Source organism: Epinephelus fuscoguttatus, linkage group LG1 (genome assembly GCF_011397635.1).
Source record: "Epinephelus fuscoguttatus linkage group LG1, E.fuscoguttatus.final_Chr_v1".
In the NCBI taxonomy this organism is placed as follows: domain Eukaryota; kingdom Metazoa; phylum Chordata; class Actinopteri; order Perciformes; family Serranidae; genus Epinephelus; species Epinephelus fuscoguttatus.
This window is the reverse complement of record NC_064752.1, coordinates 21,984,307-22,011,797: the sequence shown is the minus strand read 5'-3', so window position 1 is coordinate 22,011,797 and position 27,491 is coordinate 21,984,307. Positions and strand designations below refer to the sequence as shown.

Genomic DNA, 27,491 nt, shown 5'->3' with positions numbered 1-27,491 from the left:
AGATGTTTCATGGGTAGTCAGTGGGAGTTGAGTTGTGCTGGTAGTATTTGGTGTTGTTTGACTTTTGTGTTCAGGTGCTGTTTGAGTGAAATGAGTAGTTACTGGAGACAATATAGATGGGGAACTGGGTGAGACCTCTGTACTTGTGGTGGGATTGATTGCTGTTGTGGGATGACTAGTCTTGGTAGTTCCTGTTTCTCCTTTTGTGGTTTGGGTTGAGGCTGAGGAATGTGATTCAGTTGTTGCTGTGGATGTTATTGTCGTAGGAGATGTGGAATGTTGCTCTGTTGATGAGGACATTATTGTTGTAGATGTTTCATGGGTAGTCAGTGGGAGTTGAGTTGTGCTGGTAGTATTTGGTGTTGTTTGACTTTTGTGTTCAGGTGCTGTTTGAGTGAAATGAGTAGTTACTGGAGACAATATAGATGGGGAACTGGGTGAGACCTCTGTACTTGTGGTGGGATTGATTGCTGTTGTGGGATGACTAGTCTTGGTAGTTCCTGTTTCTCCTTTTGTGGTTTGGGTTGAGGCTGAGGAATGTGATTCACTTGTTGCTGTGGATGTTATTGTCGTAGGAGATGTGGAATGTTGCTCTGTTGATGAGGACATCATTGTTGTAGATGTTTCATGGGTAGTCAGTGGGAGTTGAGTTGTGCTGGTAGTATTTGGTGTTGTTTGACTTTTGTGTTCAGGTGCTGTTTGAGTGAAATGAGTAGTTACTGGAGACAATATAGATGGGGAACTGGGTGAGACCTCTGTACTTGTGGTGGGATTGATTGCTGTTGTGGGATGACTAGTCTTGGTAGTTCCTGTTTCTCCTTTTGTGGTTTGGGTTGAGGCTGAGGAATGTGATTCACTTGTTGCTGTGGATGTTATTGTCGTAGGAGATGTGGAATGTTGCTCTGTTGATGAGGACATTATTGTTGTAGATGTTTCATGGGTAGTCAGTGGGAGTTGAGTTGTGCTGGTAGTATTTGGTGTTGTTTGACTTTTGTGTTCAGGTGCTGTTTGAGTGAAATGAGTAGTTACTGGAGACAATATAGATGGGGAACTGGGTGAGACCTCTGTACTTGTGGTGGGATTGATTGCTGTTGTGGGATGACTAGTCTTGGTAGTTCCTGTTTCTCCTTTTGTGGTTTGGGTTGAGGCTGAGGAATGTGATTCAGTTGTTGCTGTGGATGTTATTGTCGTAGGAGATGTGGAATGTTGCTCTGTTGATGAGGACATCATTGTTGTAGATGTTTCATGGGTAGTCAGTGGGAGTTGAGTTGTGCTGGTAGTATTTGGTGTTGTTTGACTTTTGTGTTCAGGTGCTGTTTGAGTGAAATGAGTAGTTACTGGAGACAATATAGATGGGAACTGGGTGAGACCTCTGTACTTGTGGTGGGATTGATTGCTGTTGTGGGATGACTAGTCTTGGTAGTTCCTGTTTCTCCTTTTGTGGTTTGGGTTGAGGCTGAGGAATGTGATTCACTTGTTGCTGTGGATGTTATTGTCGTAGGAGATGTGGAATGTTGCTCTGTTGATGAGGACATTATTGTTGTAGATGTTTCATGGGTAGTCAGTGGGAGTTGAGTTGTGCTGGTAGTATTTGGTGTTGTTTGACTTTTGTGTTCAGGTGCTGTTTGAGTGAAATGAGTAGTTACTGGAGACAATATAGATGGGGAACTGGGTGAGACCTCTGTACTTGTGGTGGGATTGATTGCTGTTGTGGGATGACTAGTCTTGGTAGTTCCTGTTTCTCCTTTTGTGGTTTGGGTTGAGGCTGAGGAATGTGATTCAGTTGTTGCTGTGGATGTTATTGTCGTAGGAGATGTGGAATGTTGCTCTGTTGATGAGGACATTATTGTTGTAGATGTTTCATGGGTAGTCAGTGGGAGTTGAGTTGTGCTGGTAGTATTTGGTGTTGTTTGACTTGTGTGTTCAGGTGCTGTTTGAGTGAAATGAGTAGTTACTGGAGACAATATAGATGGGGAACTGGGTGAGACCTCTGTACTTGTGGTGGGATTGATTGCTGTTGTGGGATGACTAGTCTTGGTAGTTCCTGTTTCTCCTTTTGTGGTTTGGGTTGAGGCTGAGGAATGTGATTCACTTGTTGCTGTGGATGTTATTGTCGTAGGAGATGTGGAATGTTGCTCTGTTGATGAGGACATCATTGTTGTAGATGTTTCATGGGTAGTCAGTGGGAGTTGAGTTGTGCTGGTAGTATTTGGTGTTGTTTGACTTTTGTGTTCAGGTGCTGTTTGAGTGAAATGAGTAGTTACTGGAGACAATATAGATGGGGAACTGGGTGAGACCTCTGTACTTGTGGTGGGATTGATTGCTGTTGTGGGATGACTAGTCTTGGTAGTTCCTGTTTCTCCTTTTGTGGTTTGGGTTGAGGCTGAGGAATGTGATTCACTTGTTGCTGTTGATGTTATTGTCGTAGGAGATGTGGAATGTTGCTCTGTTGATGAGGACATCATTGTTGTAGATGTTTCATGGGTAGTCAGTGGGAGTTGAGTTGTGCTGGTAGTATTTGGTGTTGTTTGACTTTTGTGTTCAGGTGCTGTTTGAGTGAAATGAGTAGTTACTGGAGACAATATAGATGGGGAACTGGGTGAGACCTCTGTACTTGTGGTGGGATTGATTGCTGTTGTGGGATGACTAGTCTTGGTAGTTCCTGTTTCTCCTTTTGTGGTTTGGGTTGAGGCTGAGGAATGTGATTCACTTGTTGCTGTGGATGTTATTGTCGTAGGAGATGTGGAATGTTGCTCTGTTGATGAGGACATTATTGTTGTAGATGTTTCATGGGTAGTCAGTGGGAGTTGAGTTGTGCTGGTAGTATTTGGTGTTGTTTGACTTGTGTTCAGGTGCTGTTTGAGTGAAATGAGTAGTTACTGGAGACAATATAGATGGGGAACTGGGTGAGACCTCTGTACTTGTGGTGGGATTGATTGCTGTTGTGGGATGACTAGTCTTGGTAGTTCCTGTTTCTCCTTTTGTGGTTTGGGTTGAGGCTGAGGAATGTGATTCACTTGTTGCTGTGGATGTTATTGTCGTAGGAGATGTGGAATGTTGCTCTGTTGATGAGGACATTATTGTTGTAGATGTTTCATGGGTAGTCAGTGGGAGTTGAGTTGTGCTGGTAGTATTTGGTGTTGTTTGACTTTTGTGTTCAGGTGCTGTTTGAGTGAAATGAGTAGTTACTGGAGACAATATAGATGGGGAACTGGGTGAGACCTCTGTACTTGTGGTGGGATTGATTGCTGTTGTGGGATGACTAGTCTTGGTAGTTCCTGTTTCTCCTTGTGTGGTTTGGGTTGAGGCTGAGGAATGTGATTCACTTGTTGCTGTGGATGTTATTGTCGTAGGAGATGTGGAATGTTGCTCTGTTGATGAGGACATCATTGTTGTAGATGTTTCATGGGTAGTCAGTGGGAGTTGAGTTGTGCTGGTAGTATTTGGTGTTGTTTGACTTTTGTGTTCAGGTGCTGTTTGAGTGAAATGAGTAGTTACTGGAGACAATATAGATGGGGAACTGGGTGAGACCTCTGTACTTGTGGTGGGATTGATTGCTGTTGTGGGATGACTAGTCTTGGTAGTTCCTGTTTCTCCTTTTGTGGTTTGGGTTGAGGCTGAGGAATGTGATTCACTTGTTGCTGTGGATGTTATTCGTAGGAGATGTGGAATGTTGCTCTGTTGATGAGGACATCATTGTTGTAGATGTTTCATGGGTAGTCAGTGGGAGTTGAGTTGTGCTGGTAGTATTTGGTGTTGTTTGACTTGTTAGTTCAGGTGCTGTTTGAGTGAAATGAGTAGTTACTGGAGACAATATAGATGGGGAACTGGGTGAGACCTCTGTACTTGTGGTGGGATTGATTGCTGTTGTGGGATGACTAGTCTTGGTAGTTCCTGTTTCTCCTTTTGTGGTTTGGGTTGAGGCTGAGGAATGTGATTCACTTGTTGCTGTGGATGTTATTGTCGTAGGAGATGTGGAATGTTGCTCTGTTGATGAGGACATTATTGTTGTAGATGTTTCATGGGTAGTCAGTGGGAGTTGAGTTGTGCTGGTAGTATTTGGTGTTGTTTGACTTTTGTGTTCAGGTGCTGTTTGAGTGAAATGAGTAGTTACTGGAGACAATATAGATGGGGAACTGGGTGAGACCTCTGTACTTGTGGTGGGATTGATTGCTGTTGTGGGATGACTAGTCTTGGTAGTTCCTGTTTCTCCTTTTGTGGTTTGGGTTGAGGCTGAGGAATGTGATTCACTTGTTGCTGTGGATGTTATTGTCAGGAGATGTGGAATGTTGCTCTGTTGATGAGGACATTATTGTTGTAGATGTTTCATGGGTAGTCAGTGGGAGTTGAGTTGTGCTGGTAGTATTTGGTGTTGTTTGACTTTTGTGTTCAGGTGCTGTTTGAGTGAAATGAGTAGTTACTGGAGACAATATAGATGGGGAACTGGGTGAGACCTCTGTACTTGTGGTGGGATTGATTGCTGTTGTGGGATGACTAGTCTTGGTAGTTCCTGTTTCTCCTTTTGTGGTTTGGGTTGAGGCTGAGGAATGTGATTCACTTGTTGCTGTGGATGTTATTGTCGTAGGAGATGTGGAATGTTGCTCTGTTGATGAGGACATTATTGTTGTAGATGTTTCATGGGTAGTCAGTGGGAGTTGAGTTGTGCTGGTAGTATTTGGTGTTGTTTGACTTTTGTGTTCAGGTGCTGTTTGAGTGAAATGAGTAGTTACTGGAGACAATATAGATGGGGAACTGGGTGAGACCTCTGTACTTGTGGTGGGATTGATTGCTGTTGTGGGATGACTAGTCTTGGTAGTTCCTGTTTCTCCTTTTGTGGTTTGGGTTGAGGCTGAGGAATGTGATTCACTTGTTGCTGTGGATGTTATTGTCGTAGGAGATGTGGAATGTTGCTCTGTTGATGAGGACATTATTGTTGTAGATGTTTCATGGGTAGTCAGTGGAGTTGAGTTGTGCTGGTAGTATTTGGTGTTGTTTGACTTTTGTGTTCAGGTGCTGTTTGAGTGAAATGAGTAGTTACTGGAGACAATATAGATGGGGAACTGGGTGAGACCTCTGTACTTGTGGTGGGATTGATTGCTGTTGTGGGATGACTAGTCTTGGTAGTTCCTGTTTCTCCTTTTGTGGTTTGGGTTGAGGCTGAGGAATGTGATTCACTTGTTGCTGTGGATGTTATTGTCGTAGGAGATGTGGAATGTTGCTCTGTTGATGAGGACATTGTTGTAGATGTTTCATGGGTAGTCAGTGGGAGTTGAGTTGTGCTGGTAGTATTTGGTGTTGTTTGACTTTTGTGTTCAGGTGCTGTTTGAGTGAAATGAGTAGTTACTGGAGACAATATAGATGGGGAACTGGGTGAGACCTCTGTACTTGTGGTGGGATTGATTGCTGTTGTGGGATGACTAGTCTTGGTAGTTCCTGTTTCTCCTTTGTGGTTTGGGTTGAGGCTGAGGAATGTGATTCAGTTGTTGCTGTGGATGTTAGTGTCGTAGGAGATGTGGAATGTTGCTCTGTTGATGAGGACATTCATTGTTGTAGATGTTTCATGGGTAGTCAGTGGGAGTTGAGTTGTGCTGGTAGTATTTGGTGTTGTTTGACTTTTGTGTTCAGGTGCTGTTTGAGTGAAATGAGTAGTTACTGGAGACAATATAGATGGGGAACTGGGTGAGACCTCTGTACTTGTGGTGGGATTGATTGCTGTTGTGGGATGACTAGTCTTGGTAGTTCCTGTTTCTCCTTTTGTGGTTTGGGTTGAGGCTGAGGAATGTGATTCACTTGTTGCTGTGGATGTTATTGTCGTAGGAGATGTGGAATGTTGCTCTGTTGATGAGGACATCATTATTGTAGATGTTTCATGGGTAGTCAGTGGGAGCTGAGTTGTGCTGGTAGTATTTGGTGTTGTTTGACTTGTGTGTTCAGGTGCTGTTTGAGTGAAATGAGTAGTTACTGGAGACAATATAGATGGGGAACTGGGTGAGACCTCTGTACTTGTGGTGGGATTGATTGCTGTTGTGGGATGACTAGTCTTGGTAGTTCCTGTTTCTCCTTTTGTGGTTTGGGTTGAGGCTGAGGAATGTGATTCACTTGTTGCTGTGGATGTTATTGTCGTAGGAGATGTGGAATGTTGCTCTGTTGATGAGGACATTCTTGTAGATGTTTCATGGGTAGTCAGTGGGAGTTGAGTTGTGCTGGTAGTATTTGGTGTTGTTTGACTTTTGTGTTCAGGTGCTGTTTGAGTGAAATGAGTAGTTACTGGAGACAATATAGATGGGGAACTGGGTGAGACCTCTGTACTTGTGGTGGGATTGATTGCTGTTGTGGGATGACTAGTCTTGGTAGTTCCTGTTTCTCCTTTTGTGGTTTGGGTTGAGGCTGAGGAATGTGATTCACTTGTTGCTGTGGATGTTATTGTCGTAGGAGATGTGGAATGTTGCTCTGTTGATGAGGACATCATTGTTGTAGATGTTTCATGGGTAGTCAGTGGGAGTTGAGTTGTGCTGGTAGTATTTGGTGTTGTTTGACTTTTGTGTTCAGGTGCTGTTTGAGTGAAATGAGTAGTTACTGGAGACAATATAGATGGGGAACTGGGTGAGACCTCTGTACTTGTGGTGGGATTGATTGCTGTTGTGGGATGATTAGTCTTGGTAGTTCCTGTTTCTCCTTTTGTGGTTTGGGTTGAGGCTGAGGAATGTGATTCACTTGTTGCTGTGGATGTTATTGTCGTAGAAGATGTGGAATGTTGCTCTGTTGATGAGGATATCATTGTTGTAGATGTTTCATGGGTAGTCAATGGGAGTTGAGTTGTGCTGGTAATATTTAGTGTTGTTTGACTTTTGTGTTCAGGTGTTGTTTGAGTGAAATGACTAGTTACTGGAGACAATATAGATGGGGAACTGGGTGAGACCTCTGTACTTGTGGTGGGATTGATTGCTGTTGTGGGATGATTAGTCTTGGTAGTTCCTGTTTCTCCTTTTGTGGTTTGGGTTGAGGCTGAGGAATTTGCTTCAGCATCTGTTTTTGTGGCAGGCACAGTTGTGGTTTTGTTGTGGCGCCCAGTAGACATCCTGTTAATCATCAATTGTTCTTCCATTTGAGTCATTTGTTCTTGGTTTGTGCTGTTCAATACCAGTCGTTTTTGCGAAACTTCTGGAAGTTCTTGTCTTAAGATATCAATGTTTGATCGATCCTTTACTTTGTGGTTGCGTTGTAGCTGAGGTTTCCGTCGTGTTTCATCATGTTGATCTTGTTTTGCATTTTGATCTCCTGTTATATAACACAATATTTGTGCATGTTAAATTTGGCAGTGCACATCATAACAACTTGCATCACCATTGAAGGTACAAAAAAACTAACATGATTGCAACATTTTCTTCCTGAGTATTGCAGAAGCTGGCTTGTAGATTTTGATATTATGTTCGCTACGGTGACATAAAATGGAAATCTCTCCAGTGTAAAGTTGGCCATTTTAATTTATCTTGAGGAAATATCCATTGGCTGTGTATGTTTATATTCTTACAACATTTTATTTCTTTTATTAATTTTCTGAATATGCCAGTTAGTCTACAGTCGGTATCGGTCATTTCCCTTTTAATCCTGAAATGAATCCTGAGATAATGGCCCTCATTTATCAATCTAACATACAAACCACTGCACCTCCGACACAGAAATCACCTTACCAACAAGTTCACGTGTGATTCATAAAACGCTATCTTGCTATCACGGTGTCAGAATGATTGGGTGCTGATAAATGTGCCCGCCGAAAACAACCCTCATTCAAATATCCCACCCTAATATATTCTGTTTTGGAGGCCTCACCCCTAGAGTTTGGAGTTGGAAAGACATATAATTGGAAACGCCATGTCCAATTTAAGCAATTAGTCCTATTAGACAGACTGAAAAGTGGCATCAAAGGATTTCCACTTCTGCGTTCAAAAGCATTACAGTGGACAGTTGAATTTGAGGTTGGAATATTTAATTTATACATCCATGACCTATAGCCTTCATGGGCAATTCCATGCAAATGTCAACCTCACCATGAAAAAATAAAGTAGCCATATTCATAACAAAACCCATTTAAAATGTATCATCAAGGTCTATATTTTTAAGTACAAAATACATTTGATCACAATATTCATGCAAATACATGTTTTTCCTCACTACAATGAGGAGACACAATAATGTAAAAATGTATTTTTCAGTGAACAAAATTGTATGACTTTCTGAATGGCCAGAATGGCAAAAAAAATCACCTACAGATGTCTTCTAACCTCACTTTTTATCAGGAATGGCTGTTGTATCAGTATGTAAATCAGTTATGTACTTTGTGTCTTTCCATTGGCTAGTGGAAGGTGCTGTTATGATGCCCGTTTATGGGACAACTCTTGTAACGCCCATAACGTTTTTTAGGAAAAGTTGTCATAAAACATGCATTTGGAAAGCAATGTCAGCCAAACTTTCTAAGCAAAGCTAACTTTTAGAAAGATGACATATTAGCAACAATTGTCATCCTGGTCTTATTTTTTGTATTATTTCCGAGCGCTACAGACGTTACCATGACGGACGTCACATATTGTAGAGTCGATCATATGAACCCCAGTCCATGTGTGAATGTTGATTACACTGTATCACATTAATGGTTACACCCCACTGTTAAACCTACTGTTCTTGTGGCTCGCTGTGTAGTGTTTACTATCATCCTGAATGAGCTATTTGCAGGGATGGGCTGCCGACATGTGAAAAATGTTACTGTATCACATGAATACGCTGGTAGCCTCTCACGATAATACTGCTCTTCTTGTTCGCTGTTTACTAGGGTTGAGCCCGCGAGTATCCAGTGCGGATAAAGCACTTCTGACGAGTATGAGTATTATGTAATACGAGTCATTATGTGTGCTCGTGATGAATGAAAATCCTACAGCTGACCGTGTCCACATTCTGTGATAAGCCAGTCACACACAGCGCACCTCCCCTACACACACGGTCACTGCAGCTGTGCCCCGCTCCGCTGACACACACACACAGTGACAACCTCTCTGTCAATCACTCACGTTTGACAGATCACGTCTCATCTCTCTTCAATACCGGTTAGGTTTTCTTCAGCTCGCTCTTACATCAGTTTGTAATTACTTATAGTCAGTCGAGATTCTGGTAAACTTGATTCGTAACAGACGCGGTGCTTTTGTTACTGTGCGTTCACACCGGACGTGAGTGAAGCGAATTGCACGCGCGTGACGCGAGTAACGCGCCGCCCGTAACGCCCGAGTTTCGACGCCTGACCATTTTGTTCATTCGCGTCATCGCGTCATTCGCGCGAGTAGCGGGAATGACGGAGCTAAGCTAACCGGAGCTAAGCTAGTGCTAACGTTCATAGTACAACCATTCTGCAAACTAATTAAACACACATATTTACAGAACAAATCGACCAGTCTCCTCGGCAACTTTCACCCAAGCCTGCTCCTTTTTGTTGCGGTCTCTGTAGAGTAGACACATAGTATCATATAGCTCCGGGTAGCCGCACACCGCAATGATAAGTTTCTCCTTCATCTCGGCATCAACAACGGGACGTCGGGGCGTCAAGACGTCACTGACGACCATGGCAAGATAACCACCATCGCTGCTTTGTTGTTTAAAGCTCATAAATCAGGAGCATGTGGCTGCGTGTGTCAGGTCTACTAGTACAGACACGCCACCTGTGTCCAGGCCGGACACCGGTAAATATGTAATAACCCATAGGCTACAGGTACGTGTGTATATGTGTATATATATATATATATATATATATATATATATGTATATACAGTACAGGCCAAAAGTTTGGACACACCTTCTCATTCAATGCGTTTTCTTTATTTTCATGACTATTTACATTGTAGATTCTCACTGAAGGCATCAAAACTATGAATGAACACGTGGAGTTATGTACTTAACAAAAAAGGTGAAATAACTGAAAACATGTTTTATATTCTAGTTTCTTCAAAATAGCCACCCTTTGCTCTGATTACTGCTTTGCACACTCTTGGCATTCTCTCCATGAGCCTCAAGAGGTAGTCACCTGAAATGGTTTCCACTTCACAGGTGTGCCTTATCAGGGTTAATTAGTGGAATTTCTTGCTTTATCAATGGGATTGGGACCATCAGTTGTGTTGTGCAGAAGTCAGGTTAAAACACAGCCGACAGCCCTATTGGACAACTGTTAAAATTCATATTATGGCAAGAACCAACCAGCTAACTAAAGAAAAACGAGTGGCCATCATTACTTTAAGAAATGAAGGTCAGTCAGTCCGGAAAATTGCAAAAACTTTAAATGTGTCCCCAAATGGAGTCGCAAAAACCATCAAGCGCTACAACGAAACTGGCACACACGAGGACCGACCCAGGAAAGGAAGACCAAGAGTCACCTCTGCTTCTGAGGATAAGTTCATCCGAGTCACCAGCCTCAGAAATCGCAAGTTAACAGCAGCTCAGATCAGAGACCAGATGAATGCCACACAGAGTTCTAGCAGCAGACCCATCTCTAGAACAACTGTTAAGAGGAGACTGTGCGAATCAGGCCTTCATGGTCAAATAGCTGCTAGGAAACCACTGCTAAGGAGAGGCAACAAGCAGAAGAGATTTGTTTGGGCCAAGAAACACAAGGAATGGACATTAGACCAGTGGAAATCTGTGCTTTGTTCTGATGAGTCCAAATTTGAGATCTTTGGTTCCAACCGCCGTGTCTTTGTGAGACGCAGAAAAGGTGAACGGATGGATTCCACATGCCTGGTTCCCACTGTGAAGCATGGAGGAGGAGGTGTGATGGTGTGGGGGTGTTTCGCTGGTGACACTGTTGGGGATTTATTCAAAATTGAAGGCACACTGAACCAGCATGGCTACCACAGCATCCTGCAGCGACATGCCATCCCATCCGGTTTGCGTTTAGTTGGACGATCATTTATTTTTCAACAGGACAATGACCCCAAACACACCTCCAGGCTGTGTAAGGCCTATTTGACCAAGAAGGAGAGTGATGGAGTGCTGCGGCAGATGACCTGGCCTCCACAGTCACTGGACCTGAACCCAATCGAGATGGTTTGGGGTGAGCTGGACCGCAGAGTGAAGGCAAAGGGGCCAACAAGTGCTAAACACCTCTGGGAACTCCTTCAAGACTGTTGGAAAACCATTTCAGGTGACTACCTCTTGAAGCTCATGGAGAGAATGCCAAGAGTGTGCAAAGCAGTAATCAGAGCAAAGGGTGGCTATTTTGAAGAAACTAGAATATAAAACATGTTTTCAGTTATTTCACCTTTTTTTGTTAAGTACATAACTCCACGTGTTCATTCATAGTTTTGATGCCTTCAGTGAGAATCTACAATGTAAATAGTCATGAAAATAAAGAAAACGCATTGAATGAGAAGGTGTGTCCAAACTTTTGGCCTGTACTGTATATACATTCATATATATATATATATATATATATATATAGACATTGTTGCAGTGTTTCCTTTTTTTTTTTTTTTTTAATGATAATTTATCTAAACGTGTTGGTCGGTCGGTGTTATTAAAAAGATATAGATATGATATAGATATGGTTTAATAACAACTCTCCAACTCAGCCAGATTTACTGTGCTGCACCACAAGTCCACACTGACTCAAATTTGCATACCTGAGCAAATACCTTACGTGAGATTTGATCATAACCTCTGCACATGTCCACATTATTACATGCTGACTTTTGCGTGGATATGACCATACACCCAGTTTTCTGTTGTATGTCCTTTTCATAAATGAGGGCCAGCGTGTGGTTAATTTTAAAAAAGAACTAACTGAAAACTGTAAAACTTATAGGTATAAAGATGTGCTTTTTAAGCAATATAAGCAATGAGATAGGTTAGACAGGTTTGTGAAAAAGCTTTCTAAAATACATTTAACAAAACATTACACCAAGTGCTTCATACATTCTAACCACTAATAAATTACTTAACAAAATAAGTCACATTTTTTGAGTACATACAGTACCAGTCAAAAGTTTGGACACACTTTGTAATTCAAGTAAATGGGAAAGTGTGTCCAAACTTTTGACTGGTACTGTAAATGTTCCAAAATAATCCACATATTGAGTACAGATAACCTTTAAGTATTGGGTGAGGATTGGTGTGTATGTTTACAGCGAGAGGCAGCAATAACGTAAATAATAACATCCAAATTAAATGACAATGCGTGTACTGTCAAAACAGTGTGTAGAGAGTTACATTCAAAATAATGTGTAAGTAAACTGATGAGGTTCACCTGGTTATGTACCAAAGAATTACAGAAATCACAGACTTACCTCTTTTTTGTGTAAAGAACACACAAAATGCTATGACCACAATGACCACCACAGTGAGGACTATAAGAATGGTGGCAAGCCTCCTCCAATTATATGGTCCCAAATAAATCCACCTTTTCATTTTTCCGTGCATTCAGGTAATCCAAAAGATGTAAAGCCAGAGTATTTTAGCTGCTGCACTGTCTTTCACTCCATGAGCATGTAGCAGAATAGGTGAGATGATCTGTAATTTTCAGTCTTGTAGTAAAATTCCAATAATCTCCTTTTAATAAACGTCTGTGAATTTCCAGTTAGGTTTAATCGTGTCGGCTGTTGAATGCCACGTAAACATTTGTCCATCAGTATCAAACCTACTCTCTGTGTCATCAATGATCAACTCATAAACTGAGGTTGTTACTGATGCAGTGACCTCCCTAGGCAAACTTTTTATGCATTGTGTCAGGGCGCTACAGGGATTCGTGAATTTCCCTGAAAGTACACTCACACCCTGTAAATGTTTGTTTACAAATATGCTGATCACGATGACGTGAAAGTGGCCAAGGACGAATCTTGAAGGGGTGAGGTGGGGTTAGGGTGGGTGTAATTCTGGTTAAAAAATACTTACATCATTAACCCTTATTAATCATTGGTGACACCACTGATATTTAATGTACACTTATCATGCAGTTGCTTGAATTTTTCATACAGTAAGTGCTGGCTCAGGGTGACAAGCATTGTGTATGGTGTATAAAACTATATGCTAATAAAGAACTGCCTTTTATTTGAGTATATTAACTATATGACATAGTATCCTATAGTAATATAAACTGAATTCTTTGGTACAAAAATACATAATGCCCCAAGGTACAACAAGCCATTTGTTTGTGTTTAACAAGTTTTGTGCAGCATCATTGATATACAGTACATACAGTGTCTTACTAAAACTGTATTTTATCCATCAGCAGTGTTCTGCACATCTGTTACAGGTTTTATGTAAAAAAAAAAAAAAAAATTCCATCCATAAATCCAACTACAAAAATAGTCATTCATAGAACATCATTAGTCATATAACTATGCATCCATTGTTTTGCACTTCATACCTTTTATTTAATTAGCAATACATCTGGCAAGTTGTATTTTATTTGTTTTGTTGATGACATTTATTTCAATCCAATATTTACATGCTGTGGCAATCAGCTGAACCTGATGGAGAAGGTCACATGACTCTAACTTTGGAATGTTAGCTACATATTGACAATATGGTCATTTGCATTGAAAAGTTAATTCTATAAATAGACTGTCAAACATGATCCCAGTAAGGTTAATAAAAGATCTCAATAGCATCGGGAATAAATGAGCTGTGACGAGGTTAATCACACATACTCTTTTGATCTTGAAGCCACAAGAATTTTGGGTAAAGCTCTCCACACCTCTGTTTGCTTATTAGGAAATCACTTCTGAAATGTCACGCAACAGCAAGAAGAAAAATCAGATATGAGAGGTGAAATTATTGGGGATTTTTTTTTTTTTTTTTTTACAATACTTTCATATTTTTAAATCAGAAATGCTCAGGAGGCCAACATATTAAACTGACTTTTATTCCACAGTTCTTCAGGAAATGAAACAGTATCAACAGCACAACTGTTGTAAGTGCTGTTTGTTTCTGCTGGACTTCAAAATGTCACCTGGGTGTTGTCAAGTGTGTCTTGGCTCAAATTAGGTTTTTTTTATCATGACCTGATTGACGCAAGCCACACTTGTGGTTTGGAATATGGACCTGTTCAAGATAACAATAAGCATGCAGGGATAAGCATGTGACAGGCACACCAGACAGCAGTTTATATATACTGAGGAAAAATCAGCATCTAAATATAAATTAGGTTCAGTTCAATTAGTGTTTGTGGTGCTTCATTAACTGATCTGTAGTACCACTATCACTGTTGATGAACCCAAAAGCTTATTGAAGAGCTTTCTTTGAACAGAGAGCTACAACAAAAAAGTAGAGAAACTGATACACAGTAGGTGTTTTCTGTAGAGTAGGTTTACCGAAAGACAACACACACACACAGTGTTCTGCAAGCTGTCCTGTGGAATACGACTGGTTGATGATGAAGATATTTGCTGCTTAAGGTTGTTGACCACACAATTAAGTGTAGTGTGATTATGTTTGAGGCAGATCGATATATTACCGTTGCTTTTTTCCATCGTAATCAGAGTTCTGAAACTGATTAATTACTGTATGATTAAATGTGCATTTTGGTGGTCATCAGTGCGAGCTAGAGCTTACAGCATGAGCGATGATACCTGATAGCCTGTGAATATTGACTGATTAAGAAAAAACCTCACTGTGCTGTTTCCTATGCAACAGTAAAGCCCGATTTACCTGCATCATGATTATATATATATATGATGTAATGTTGATGAACATTACGTGACTTCTGTGAGTGAACGCTGAGTTTTCAGTTTACAAAGGTTTCCATAACAAGCGGTTCAACAGAAGGGTGGAGAATTTGCTCGTGAGCCAAAAGCGCTGTAAAAAGCCTGCCAGTAATATTAATCATATCAGCAATCCCACCCACTTCTGATTTCTTTCTTTTCTAATGTTTGACATTAGTGACGTTCTCTATTGATTCATATGTGCACATTCAAATACATGCAGGCCAAAACAGAAAGGATACAGACGGAAGAAGGAGGAACAATTGCAACGTTGCAATTGCAAATTAAATTAAACTAATTAAAAGCTGTAAAGAGCAGGATGATAGAAAAAATCTGCAACTTTACCAAATGCAATAATATTCAAATACTTTATTTAAGTCAAGTAAAACAGTAAATACAAACAACTGCCTGTTATGGCACTCCACTGTCAAAGATAATCTGAAGCGATTGAACATGATTGAGAACAAGTTTCATCTGAATTGTCCATAGCTGCTCCGAAGCAACCAGAACTACAGTATGTTTTATGTGACGTTGCTAAACGAGCAGTCTACCCCATGAGTTCGGAAACAAATCAATCAGTTCTCTTCAAATAACTGTGACATCCTTTTGTACTGGACAGTCCCACACAGTCCCCGGCCTTCAATTCTCACACTTCAGCCTCCTTCTGTTCCTCCTGCTGACCATCTTCTGTTCCTGCTGCTGTCAGCTCTGTTTGGGCTCTTTTACGCTCTGCCTCTGTTATCGTCATCGGGTGCAGGGGGAAAAATCCTGCCAACCCTGTGGAAAGAGAGAGGGGAGAGAGAAAGCATGCATCTCTTATAGAGACATCAACTATAAAGCAAAGAATCTCTGTCTGTCTGTCTGTCTGTCTGTGTGCCCTTTGCATATCTCGGGAACTGTTCATCCAATCTACTACACACTTGGTGGGTGTACTGCTGTGGGACCCAAACTGGTGCCTTTTTGAACTTTGGACACGTGACACGTTTAATATTAATAAACACGCCAACAGTGCTCTGTGTCTCTGTGCAGCTGAGCATGACATGTCTTACATGCCATGTATATTTCTCCGTGTTTCTGACCGCAAATAGATCTTTGGTATTTGTTTTGCCGTATTAACTTATAACCAGGGAGTAAAGGAGGCTGGTACGGTCCGCTGCTCAGTAACACTAAAAGATTCAGTGCTGGGGTGCAGTGCTGAGAAGAGGAGAGTAGCTGCCTGACTAAAGCAGTTTGGTAAAGTTGGAAAGATATGCATGGAGCCAAACTTCCTGGATAATTAACTCATAAGCTAAACGTTGATAAAACACAAACTACACGTCTTTCCAACCGAGACAATGAGCTACATTTTATCAAAATGATCTGTCCTCTGAGCTGGAAAGATAACGTATGTGTGCAGCTTGATGTGAAACAAGTGCACATGGGCTGTTTACAAAGTGCAACACTTAAATAAAATCAATAAAATTCACACTTACAAACTGTAGTGTCATCAAATATTAACTTCAATCTCAGAAAATATTTTTTTTATGTGCCTGATGTTTTAAAATTCAATAACAGACAAACTGTTTTGATTTTAACAGTTTTGTCATCTCAATTTATTCTGTGGCTCTTATTAAAAAATAAATCGTTTGCTAAACATGATGTCAGGTGTTTGTAATTTCTTTCTATATCATACAGGTGTTAAAAAAACAAAGCGTGTTCTAAGGGGGGCATGAAGCATGGGGGCGGGAGGAGAATAAGAGGAAGCAATGAAGGAAGGCACAGCGTACTTAAATTTACTTAACATCTATTTAAGGTGAAGCTTTCAATTCTAATATATTGCTGATTAGTTTAATGAACAGTAAAACATAGTATTGTAATTGTTATATTTTATGAGTAAAATCTGAATCTGCAGTGTAACGAGTAACATGTCTTTGTCAGGTAAACGTAGCATAATGTTTTCCTCTGAAGTAGAAGTACACAGTAAGTTGTTTCCCTTTCAGTTGCATATTTTTACATGCTTTGGCAGACCTTTGTAAGTTATTTTGGGGTAAAATGAGTAACCAGTAGCAGCCCTGATACCGAAGTTTGAGGTAGGATCAGGACATCTCTGGTTCAAACTGCTAAACGCGAGTGTTTTTTGTAAATATATTCTCATTCTGAATTTGATGCCTCCAACACATTATAAAAAAGTTGGGACGAGAGCATTTTGCCACTGTGTTACATCACCTTTTTAACAACACTGAGGACATTAATTGTTTAAGTTTTGAAAGTGACATTTCTTTCTCTAGATTTACAACCGCGCTCCCAAATCTTAAGATTGAAAAATGACTCAAAATCCCATCTGAACACTAAGAGATCAGTTTCTTCATACAGCAAGCATCTTGAAGCTTGCATTGCAAACAAAGGCTTCTCCAAGTATTAAGTAGATTTCAATTTGCAAGTTCAATTTTTTTCTTCCATGTATTCCACTTTATGCACATAACATTTAAAGATGAAAATGTTATGATTTCTTTACCCATGTGGTTTTACTGAGTTAATACCAATGTGTGGTCTAAATTTCATATGAATAGCTGCACTGGAAATATGCTTAACGAGAAAATATTTCAATATGCTCAATACTACTTTCACCCACTGTGTGTGGAAAAGGGTTTGGAAAACCATTGCCCTCTGTTTTTACATATGCTTAGTACAGTGTCCCAACTTTTTTGGAAGTGAGGTTGCACATAAGATGGTTGTGAGGATCACAACCACAGTGCATGGATGAGGTACTTAATGGCAAAGTGAACATGTAATGTTGTCTGACAGTCATCCTTTATGGTAGCAGATAACATAGAAAAAACTGAATTTAAATATTTGTCAACACAGAGAAGTATATCTCTAGGTGAATATTGCTTAAAAGGTGTAGGTGCTCAGTAAAGCGATGGATGGACCTCCTTGATTAAACAAATCACTATGAGCACTGAAATTCTCTGGATAGGCAGACAATAAAATTGTGCAATGTTGATCCAGCTTTAAAAGAACATGCTGATGGAGTGAATACACACCTAGAAGTTTGGCCACTGGCTTTGTTGGGTGTGCACCACAGCCTATCCAGTACTTGATCCGGTCAAAGTTGAAGCTGACGAGTTTCTCGTTGTGGACGTTTGGGAGGGGGTCGTAGGTGCCCAACTGCTCTAGATATTTACCATCTCTTGCCTTCTTGTTGTAAGCCGCCACAATGCGATAAAAAGGTCTGTTTGCTTGTTTGTGGCCTGCAAGAGCCAATCGGAGGACAACGTGACCCCCGTGGTACTTCTTTAGCAGGAATGATGCTGAAGAAGGAAATGAGCACAAAGAGAAAATAGAATGAGTTTCTTGTTACTGTTAATGTAGATAACCTTCATCCTTAGGTAAATATTATACCGTCAAAGGCCTTAACCATTCTGTTGAAGTCATTTCTGCTAAAGCATATTTCATATCATGAAATCCTGTGTACGCTACAGACTGACATCTTACTTAAGAAGCCCATGTTAACCACATCTCTGATTTCATGCTGCTTCCATAAGTTACTTTCTTATGCAAGATGGAAGGGAGAGAAGTGAAGGGAGGGACAGCAGTACTTGCTTTGTGTCGTTTTAATTTCTATTTTATGTATTATATTGTGTCTGTCGCTTTTCTCTTTTATTGTAAAAAACTTTGTGAAATCTGCTCTGTAAGAGGCGCCACACATGCACTATGTTGCAGGTTTATTACGTGCACCTAACTACAACGGATGCGGTCTGAATACTACCTTTAGTCTGTAAGAGAGATTTTATTATTCAGTCTAACCCCCTTCTAACAAGTTAAATCAGCTGCTCACTGAAACAGTTTATACAACTTTTTATTGCAGGACTGTTGTCTTAGAGCTGTGTTCACTCATTACAGACCCACTCTCTGTAATTCTCTACAAGAATTGCAGTCTGTTACAACAGTGTCTACTTTACAAGCAAATTAAAAATATATCTTTTTTTGCAAGCATTTAGGTAGGTTTAAACAGAGTGCTCCAAGGATGATGTTTTTCTGTGGATCGATGCATCACCCTGGCTCCCTCACCAAAAAAAAAAGCCAGTGGGTTTTGGATTATTGCAGAAAATAAGCTCTGTAATATACAAAGTTTTATGATACTTTCAGTTTTGTTCAGCAAGATATTTTTTTCAAATGACACCCCTTGTATGAATTTTGAAGCCTAAATGCAGTCACCAGAGGTGAAAAGCTAATGTTAGGCTATAAACGAAGTACACCATGGTCGCATGACTTAAACTTCACCACTACAACGTGGCTGTAAAGCTGTGCTAGACATGATGGCGTTCTGTTGTCTCATTTAGGCGCTTGTTAGCAACCACCTTTTTAAGACACACAAAAGCTTCAAAATCCACAAGTAGGTATTTACTGTCATATTTATGTTGTGGAGCAAAACATTAAAGTCTCTTACGCTTGTGTTATTTCAGGCATTTAACCAAAAACCCATTCAAAAAACCCACTGACTTTGAGACGAGGGAAGCGGGAGTGCAAAAATGTGAACTAATTTCCGGGTTTTAGGACCCATCCCTGGGGAACTCTATTGTGTGGTTAATAGATAAAACTTATATTTTTGAATCAGTACAGTTATTATTCCATTTTTAATAATACCTTCTCTTCTTACATGTTTATATTGTATATGTTTTTGTCACATATGATCTTTGTCTATTTTTTTTGCTTTTTATCAGAAGCACATTAAGTTTCCACCTCTGGTATGAAATGTGCTATATGACTAAATCTGACTTGACTTGGACGACATCAGTGTTAGCTCAATGTCACTAATAAGTCAGTAGCTGAATGTAAATGTATCTTATATATTCATATCATGTCAAAAACAATTACGCTTTAATGGAGTGACAGAAAATCAATCAACAATTTAATCTATTAACCATTACACTTGCTTAATACAGCAAACATGGCAAATATTCTCTAATTCTTGCTTCTCTAATGTAAAGTTTGCTCCTTTGAAGAGTGTCATATTATTTCAAATTGCATAATTTTGTGTTTTGAACTGCTGTTGGATAAAACAACATTTTAACATGACCTTGAAAGCCAAACTTGTGATGGGAATTTTTTTTAAAACTATTTTTGGCATTTTATAGATTAAGCCATTCACCGACTAATCAGTCAGTAATGGAGGAGAATTATCAGTTGTAGCCCTACTGTCATATTAAACTTCACTTCACTTTACTCCACAAAATGCCTACAGTAAATCCCACTGTGGGAAGCTTATTCTTTTTACTTCAATAAAAGCAGTAACAGTTATTCAAGAAAACTGTCCTGGCTGCTTGGGCTGATGTAATACTTCTTACAGAATAAATGTGAAACGTGTGACTGCACATATTCTGGAGATTATATTTACTTGTCTTGCAAAAACTCTTCTCCAGTTCCTGCAACTACGAGACAAAAACATTGTAAGTGGATCACATCACTCCATTTCTGAGGTCTTTACACTTGTTCCCGGTCTCTTAGAGAATCTGTTTCAAAATACAACTTGTGATTTACAAATCACTAAATGATTTAGGGCCCAAATATAATTCTGACCGTCTGCTGGTTCACAGTGTATGAACCATCCAGACCTCTCGGGTCATCTGGAACAGGTCTGCTTTTTGTGCCCAGAGTCAAGCATTTAGTTTTTATGCACCACACATGGGGAACAAACTCAAAGAATACTGCTGTCTGCCTCTTCAAAAATCAATTATTTATTCAATTCTTAAACACTGCACTGTGACTTTGATTCTTGTTTTTATAACTGTCTTAGTATATTTTAGCTTGTTTAATTTTCCGTTCTCTAGCTCTCTAAGGTGATTTTATTTATATTTAAAAGGTTTTTACAACATGTTTCTTTTGCATTTTGTCTCGATGCTTTTTATGTTTCATGTAAATCACTTTAAACTACCTTGTTGCCTATATGTGCTGTATAAACCTGTCTTGCCTAAGTGTCAGGATTTGTCTGTTCACACTGTATACTCACATAAATGCACCATGGTGTCGGCTGGATTATCCTGCAACAAACAAAAAGTCACCTTTAAACCCAAGTGTATATGTGTAACTTTCTTTCTAAACAACGCCAGCAGTATCCTGTCACCCTGGACATTTCATTGAAAGGCAACAGTACAGTGCAGCTAGGTTAGCTGTTGCTAACGGCTAACGGCTAACAGTAAAGAGCATCTTCTGTTTGAGGAACACGTACGATTTAAAAATGAGCAAAAATGAGTTAAATACCTCTGAGGATGATAGACGAAGTAAAGTAGAATCTTCCCAGGTGTCACCTCCTTTTTATTCGCTGGAGATTAGATATATTTAACGTTAACTACTGTATATTTTCAGCATGAGAAGTAATGTGACATTCAGCGAGTGGCCATGTTTAAACAGGAAGTGACGCAACGGCCTCAGCGTCATTGCATCACTGTGGCACAAGATGGCGCTGTTGCACTGCTCTCCAGTGTACTGCAGCAAACTGAATGTCTCCAACAGCCTTCTATTGAGCTGCTGTGAAAGTTTGTGTAGTTAACGTAAATGTGTCAGTGTGAAATATTTTCGGACACTATCCTGAATAAGTTATATCATCCTCTAAAACGTCTCTAAAATTATAAAAGTATGCCTTCACACATGGACACTGTATTCAACGTTGTTATACTGTGGTTTTATAATGTTATAATCACTTTTAGTCAGAGGTGGAAGAACTCAGATTGGTAAGTAAAATACGAATAACACATAGGCCTGGTAAAATAATATAATATAATATATTATAAGTAAAAAGTGCTGGATTCAAACATTTAAGTAAAAGTAGCCTACATCAGTCATACTGCTGCCCACACGAGTAGCAGCAGCTCCTGCTCACTGTTGAGCTTTTCTCTTACGTGTATTAATGAGAATTCAACCATTCAGACTGCCTAGTTATTATATATTGCATTTTAACTGTTTATGTAATTATTTATCTTGCTGATGGCTTGTCTTTGCTGCTGTAACACTACAAGTTTCCCAGCCGAGAGACTAGTAAAGATCATATCTCATCTTTAAAGTATCATCAGCTTAAAGCACTTGGAGTATCAAAAGTAAAAGCAGGCCTTTTGAGTGTTATGGCTAATATTATACACAGCTGCTACTATTATTACATTATTATTGGTATAGCCTATTAAGCAGCATTTTAATCTTTTAGCCAGTTGAGGTGCAGCTTATTTAAGCTACTTCCTTTGGTAATATTTTATTTCATATTGTACAAACAGATCTTGTGTTTCTGTGTGTCAGATTATAAACCACTCACTACAGCTGTCAGGGTGGCATTATACTATATAACCCTAAATGTTGTTCAGCTTTGTTCTCCTTGTTTTTAGCTGCAGGGTGAAGTCAAGTAGATTACCAAGGAAACCACCTAAAACTCTGAGGACTACCTAATGTGTTATTCTTAAAACATATGTTTCTGTAAAGAAAATATGTTGCCAAGTAAAATACTTAAGAAATGTTGGACCCTCAAACACATCAATAACTCCCACCTCACTCTGATGATGTGTTCAGGTAAAATGGGACAGTAATTTTTTTAAATGATTAAATCCATTTATCAGTTAATTAATTTATTCATTAAATCGTGAATTTAACCAAACTATTAATTAAAAAACATCGTCCAACTTTTCTGCCAGGCTTTTCCTATTCTTTTGCTGCCTTTTCTCTTGGTGCCACACTGTCTACAACCAACATGAATGTGTATATGTGTTAGCATGTTTATAAAAACGATGGTTATTGTGGCAGACGTGGACTAACTGCATCATCTTTAATATTTTTTAGGTGACAAAATTACTAAAAGTTTCTGTAATATAACAGGTTGGCCCACAATCATGATTTTATGGCAGCCGAAAGCCTAAAAACATGCTGGTTTTCATATCCGAAAGATGTCCCATTTAAGCTTAATTTCTGGTCCCATTTTACCTGAATGCATAAAGTACTCACTAAAAATTTCAGTAATAATAAAGTGTATTTTGAAAATATTTCGATTATAAGTCAGTTAATAAAGAACAACATTGTACAATCATTTTTGTTGTTATACCCTTACCCTTTTAGCTGCAGTACTCTTATTACCAAGAAGATAAAATCAACAGGCCACATGGTTTACTCTCCAAGATCTGTGACCAGTGGGTTTTTTATTTTTAAATCTTTGCTCTGCCCATCCAGTTCTCTCAGACCAATAAAAAACATTGTTTTATGCAAAGAACATTTGTAGTAACAATGTAAAACCAAATGACTCTTTGACAGGAGGTCCGCGGTCCCTAGAGTTACTGCAGGCAGGCTGCCAAATTATTGTTTGAGAATTTTTTTTTTCTTTTGAAAATTAAAACATGTCTGAAAATAGACATTTACATGAGTCCAACATATTTTATCAAAGATAAATTGGCCTAACACATGTATTTTACAGCACACAGCCTTGATAATACACTAACTGTTACCCATAAATCTTTGTCAAATGAATCCATGATGAAGAAATATATGAAACTATCAATAAGTCTAATTTGAGTAGCTTAGAATTGTATGCATCACATAAAGGATGTGTTTCTACATTTCATTTTAGGCAGCCCTATATATTAATGTAGGCCTAGTTTAAGATGCAACTTGATTTTCATCTCTCTTTCAGTTAAGGGGTCCATGGCCTGGAAAATGCTAAAGAACCCTACAATAGCATGTTTGAGAACTGGCTGCTAATTTTTAAAGAGCCTAAAATCTTATTTGCCCCATTTTAAATCCAAAATGACCTGACTTCACCTGTCTAATCTAGCTGTATGTCTATTCAGAACTGACCCCTTTCCAACCAACATGGAACCAGTTCCATTCTGGTTCCTGCACCTATTTTTGCACCATTTCGACCAAAAATAAACTGGTTCAAACACCAAAAGGTTGGTTCTCAGCTGAAACCAAAAATAACAGGTTTTTCTTGCCCTGCAGTGTTAACTGTGTTGACATTAGTGAGTGTGTCACATAATAACAGAACAAAGGTTTGCAGGTAATCCACAATTTTGCTACTGCTGGTTACTTCTGTTGTGCATTACTGCTCTCCATTGATGACGCATCCTTGATTACAATGGTTCTGTGTAAAACTCGTGGAAACGTGCTGGTTTACTAGATAGCACCAAAGTTCCAGGAATCCTGAACAGAACTGGATCAAAAACCAGAGCTAGTTTGGTGATAAAAGCGGTAATTAAAAGCACCAAGTGCACTCGTGCTTGCTTTGACGTGGTGGAAATTAAGTGTATAAAGTAGTGCACAATGGAAGTGCTAAAAAAAATGTAAAGTCACCTCACTTAAGTACAGTTTTTCAGTAAATGTACTGAAAATTTGAATTTTACCTCTGTTTTTGATGGTAAATAAAACAGATTTCAGTGCTTTCACAAGTTTATTACACTCAGTGTAAGTCTCAGTGGTCAAATGCATCAGCTATGAATGCAGCTAAATGCCAAAAATGTGTAAATATGTAAATGTCATGTATTTTTCAAATCTATGTTGACACAGTTTCTAGTTTTAGTATAGGTAAGTGAGCTGGTACAAAGATCATAAGCATGTTAAAAAATACAAAAACCAGCTGTTACATTTCTAATTATGACTTTGTACACATTCAGATCTGCTGCTGGAGATTACAGGTTGTCTGATAACAACTGTGCTCTCACACAGGTACTCCTTCACATCCTCCTCTCTGTGATTTCTATTCTACATGTGTTGTGTGTCTTACATCAGCAACGCATTGAGTTTTAAATCAGTTTCCACTGTTGACCCCAGCAGAGATGAAACACTGATTTCCTGAGAGCGTTCATGAATTCGGGGGGTCATTGCTTTGCCTGATGTCGTCGGAGTGCACAGAGATTTCTGCCCACTGGGAGCCCAGCTAGCCCCCACCCACCCCCAGTCTTGGAACATGGTGATTTCACACTCCTGTTGTGTAAAGCTTGTTTTTCTGTGTGTGTGTGACAAACACATGGTTTACTGTGAGGAGAGGTCACTGAAGACACACAAAAGAGACGGGCCCTTGTTTGTAATTCTGAAAATATCCCACTGTCCCTGCGTGACTCCTCATATATAAAGCCAGTTATGACTTACAAACAGATTAAAGAGGCATTACCTGAGGATATATATATACAATACTTGTTTTTCATTTGATTAATCAAATTCACATTTGATCACATTTATTTGAAATGCTCTCAGTAATGTTGACACTTTATACATTACATTTCTTCTATAATATGGTCTGTCTTATCTGAATTATGAACTATTGTATGTAACTCTGTAGCTGTGATGTTGTTGCAAATTATTTTCCCATATTTCAAAGGAAATGTGACAAATGCTACAGCCAATTGCCAACAGGAGAAGAACCTAATAGCATCAGATACTGAAAACTAATTTAATTGACTTGTCGCACTGCACTATCCAAACACTTGCACACTTCTTTCACTGAAAAAAAAACAAACAAGATTATAAGGATGTTATTTTAAAAAAAAATTGAAATTTTTGTCAGTTTGCTTTGTCACAGAAATGAAGTCGGCAACCAGATGAACAGCACAACACAAAACACTTGCTTTTCAACAGCCAGAGCTGAAATTTCAAGCGGAAGGCATCATTATTGAGCTGACCACGTTTTTTCTGTGGAAAAAATCTGAAAATGAATAGAGGCTTTACACAGTTAGGCAGCAAACAAAATTCATCTTACATGGTGAATCGGCAATGCGTGATTATCTGAACGGTGACATTGATTCTAGTTGTGGCTCACTCTCTCGTGAGGACCCCATGCTCTTTGGGATACCAAGACGAGTTGTTCCTCCTCTAATCATCTGTGACAGCTCAGTTAGAGACGCTCAGATGACCAGATATTTTACGAGAAAAAAGCAAGAGGAGTCTGCTTTAAGAGGAGAAGGCTGCTCCAGACATTGTAGTCAAAGATGTTTAATTTTATTGCGTGGAAGATGCCACTAATGTCTTCTAAACACTGAGCTGGTTCTTACAACAACTCTCCCTATCTCCGAAAGCTAAATCATATTAAAATCACTTTGAGATCATGAGTTTATTATGTGGCTCCAAACGTCTTTATATATTTCACTATAATACATCTCAAGTTTAGAATCACAGAACTGCCTTGTTTTGAGTCACTTCCAGGCATGCTTTTCTAAAAATGCAGAGATTTATATGATCTGCTTGAAAGACAGTCTTTTAATATATGTGTTTAAATAATGAAACAAGAAGAAATGTTGATTGATGCAGAACTTTGTTAAGACTTGTGTCAGCTACTGTTAGTTAGAGGTACAGATTTTTACATTCACTGATGATGCCTCATACATCAGTGCGTGATTGGTATCTGTGACGCAGGAATTAAAGGAAGACTTTGTCATTTTTGGAAAGATGTTCCCTTTTTGGTGGAGAGTGAGATGAGAAGGTTTATGTCTTTGTTGTATTGGTCTGTTAAACATAAAGCTACAGCTAGCAGCTGTTTAGTTTAGCACAAAGAATGAAAACGGGGACACAGATAGCTGGCTGTGTCTGAAGATAAGACAATATCAACCCCCCAAAATGTACCAATGAACATTGTGGGCTCTAGTTTCACAGACCGGGCGAGGTAGGGGCGCAGCGCACCTGCGCTTCGCCAACTGGGTGTGGCCAGGCAGATTTTGCAAGATTGGCACACCGTGCGCGCTGGCTCAGCTACTCGTCTTTCCCACCTCCGTCCCTCCTACCTGCGCAAGTCGGAAAGAGGGAGGAGAGAAGGCGTGGAGTGGGTTTTACACAGCCCATTCACATCACACCAATCAAATGAGCCCCTCTCCTTGCCCTTAAATGTGCCACTCGAAGGTGTAATGAGAGTTTACTCAATTCGCCATGGCAGAAGAGAGCAGCAGCGTCAGACGGCCAAACTTCTCCCAGGAGGAAACTGATGTTTTGGTCCGGGAGGTCCAAGCTCGCAGAGTCCGAATATACGGAACTGCGAGCAGACCTCCACAGGCTGATGATGCAAAGGTAGCCTGGGAGGAGGTCACCACAATTGTAAATCAATGATGCGTTTCTCTCGTGCGCGTGCGCTCTCTCTTTCTCTCTCGCAGTCTCACTCTGTTTCTTTTCTTTTGACTTTTCTAAGATGACAGATGTTGAATATATACTCCCTATCTGATGCTGTGGCTGTCTGTGGTTGGCTGAGAGGGATGTGAACTCATCGGTTTGCAGCTGTGCTAATCAAATCAGGTTGGGTTTCCATTACGCATGCCAAACGGTGCCAATCCCCTTTGATCTGACATCAGATGTGACGGGACAGTCAATATAGAGATACATTTATGTGCTGATTTCAGATAGTTGCATTGAGTAGTGGTTTACTGCATTATTAATGTGCCTGATATTCTGGAAACCTGCCTGTGAGGTTTTGGTGACATGTGTGCACTGTCCGCCGGTCAGCCAAACTTCGGCTTACACCGGCTGCGCTCCCCCTGCGCTGACAGTAGACGTGGTTTCAGTTGGCGAGCTTTTAGCGTGCCTTCGGCGAAGCCTTTTGGCACGAAACTGCCAAGCTGCCTGGCGACTGCTCATCCATAGTGTTTGTTCTACACTACTAACTCATCAAATACTGACACGTGGTCAGTGGCCCTACACGTTTAACTATGATGCTCTGGTACCCCTTAAATGATTGTTTTGGATGCTCAGGGATGGCTTGTCAATTAACACTTGTTACATGCACAGTATCTTTTCAAAATAAATTTCAGTTTTCACAGGAAATATAGTTTC

General features: G+C 39.8%; 1 protein-coding gene across 1 annotated transcript; it reads right to left on the bottom strand.

Annotated features, from left to right (window-relative positions):
- Positions 1–15,084: 15,084 nt before the first annotated feature.
- mrps16 (mitochondrial ribosomal protein S16) lies at positions 15,085–21,124 on the bottom strand. The gene is made up of 4 exons (XM_049587509.1): positions 20,976–21,124; positions 20,725–20,755; positions 17,759–18,025; positions 15,085–15,512 (listed from the first exon to the last, which is right to left on the bottom strand). The coding sequence occupies exons 2-4, from the start codon at positions 20,735–20,737 to the stop codon at positions 15,382–15,384; spliced, it is 411 nt and encodes a 136-aa protein (XP_049443466.1). The 5' UTR covers positions 20,738–20,755; positions 20,976–21,124; the 3' UTR covers positions 15,085–15,381.
- Between the last annotated feature and the right edge of the window lie 6,367 nt (positions 21,125–27,491).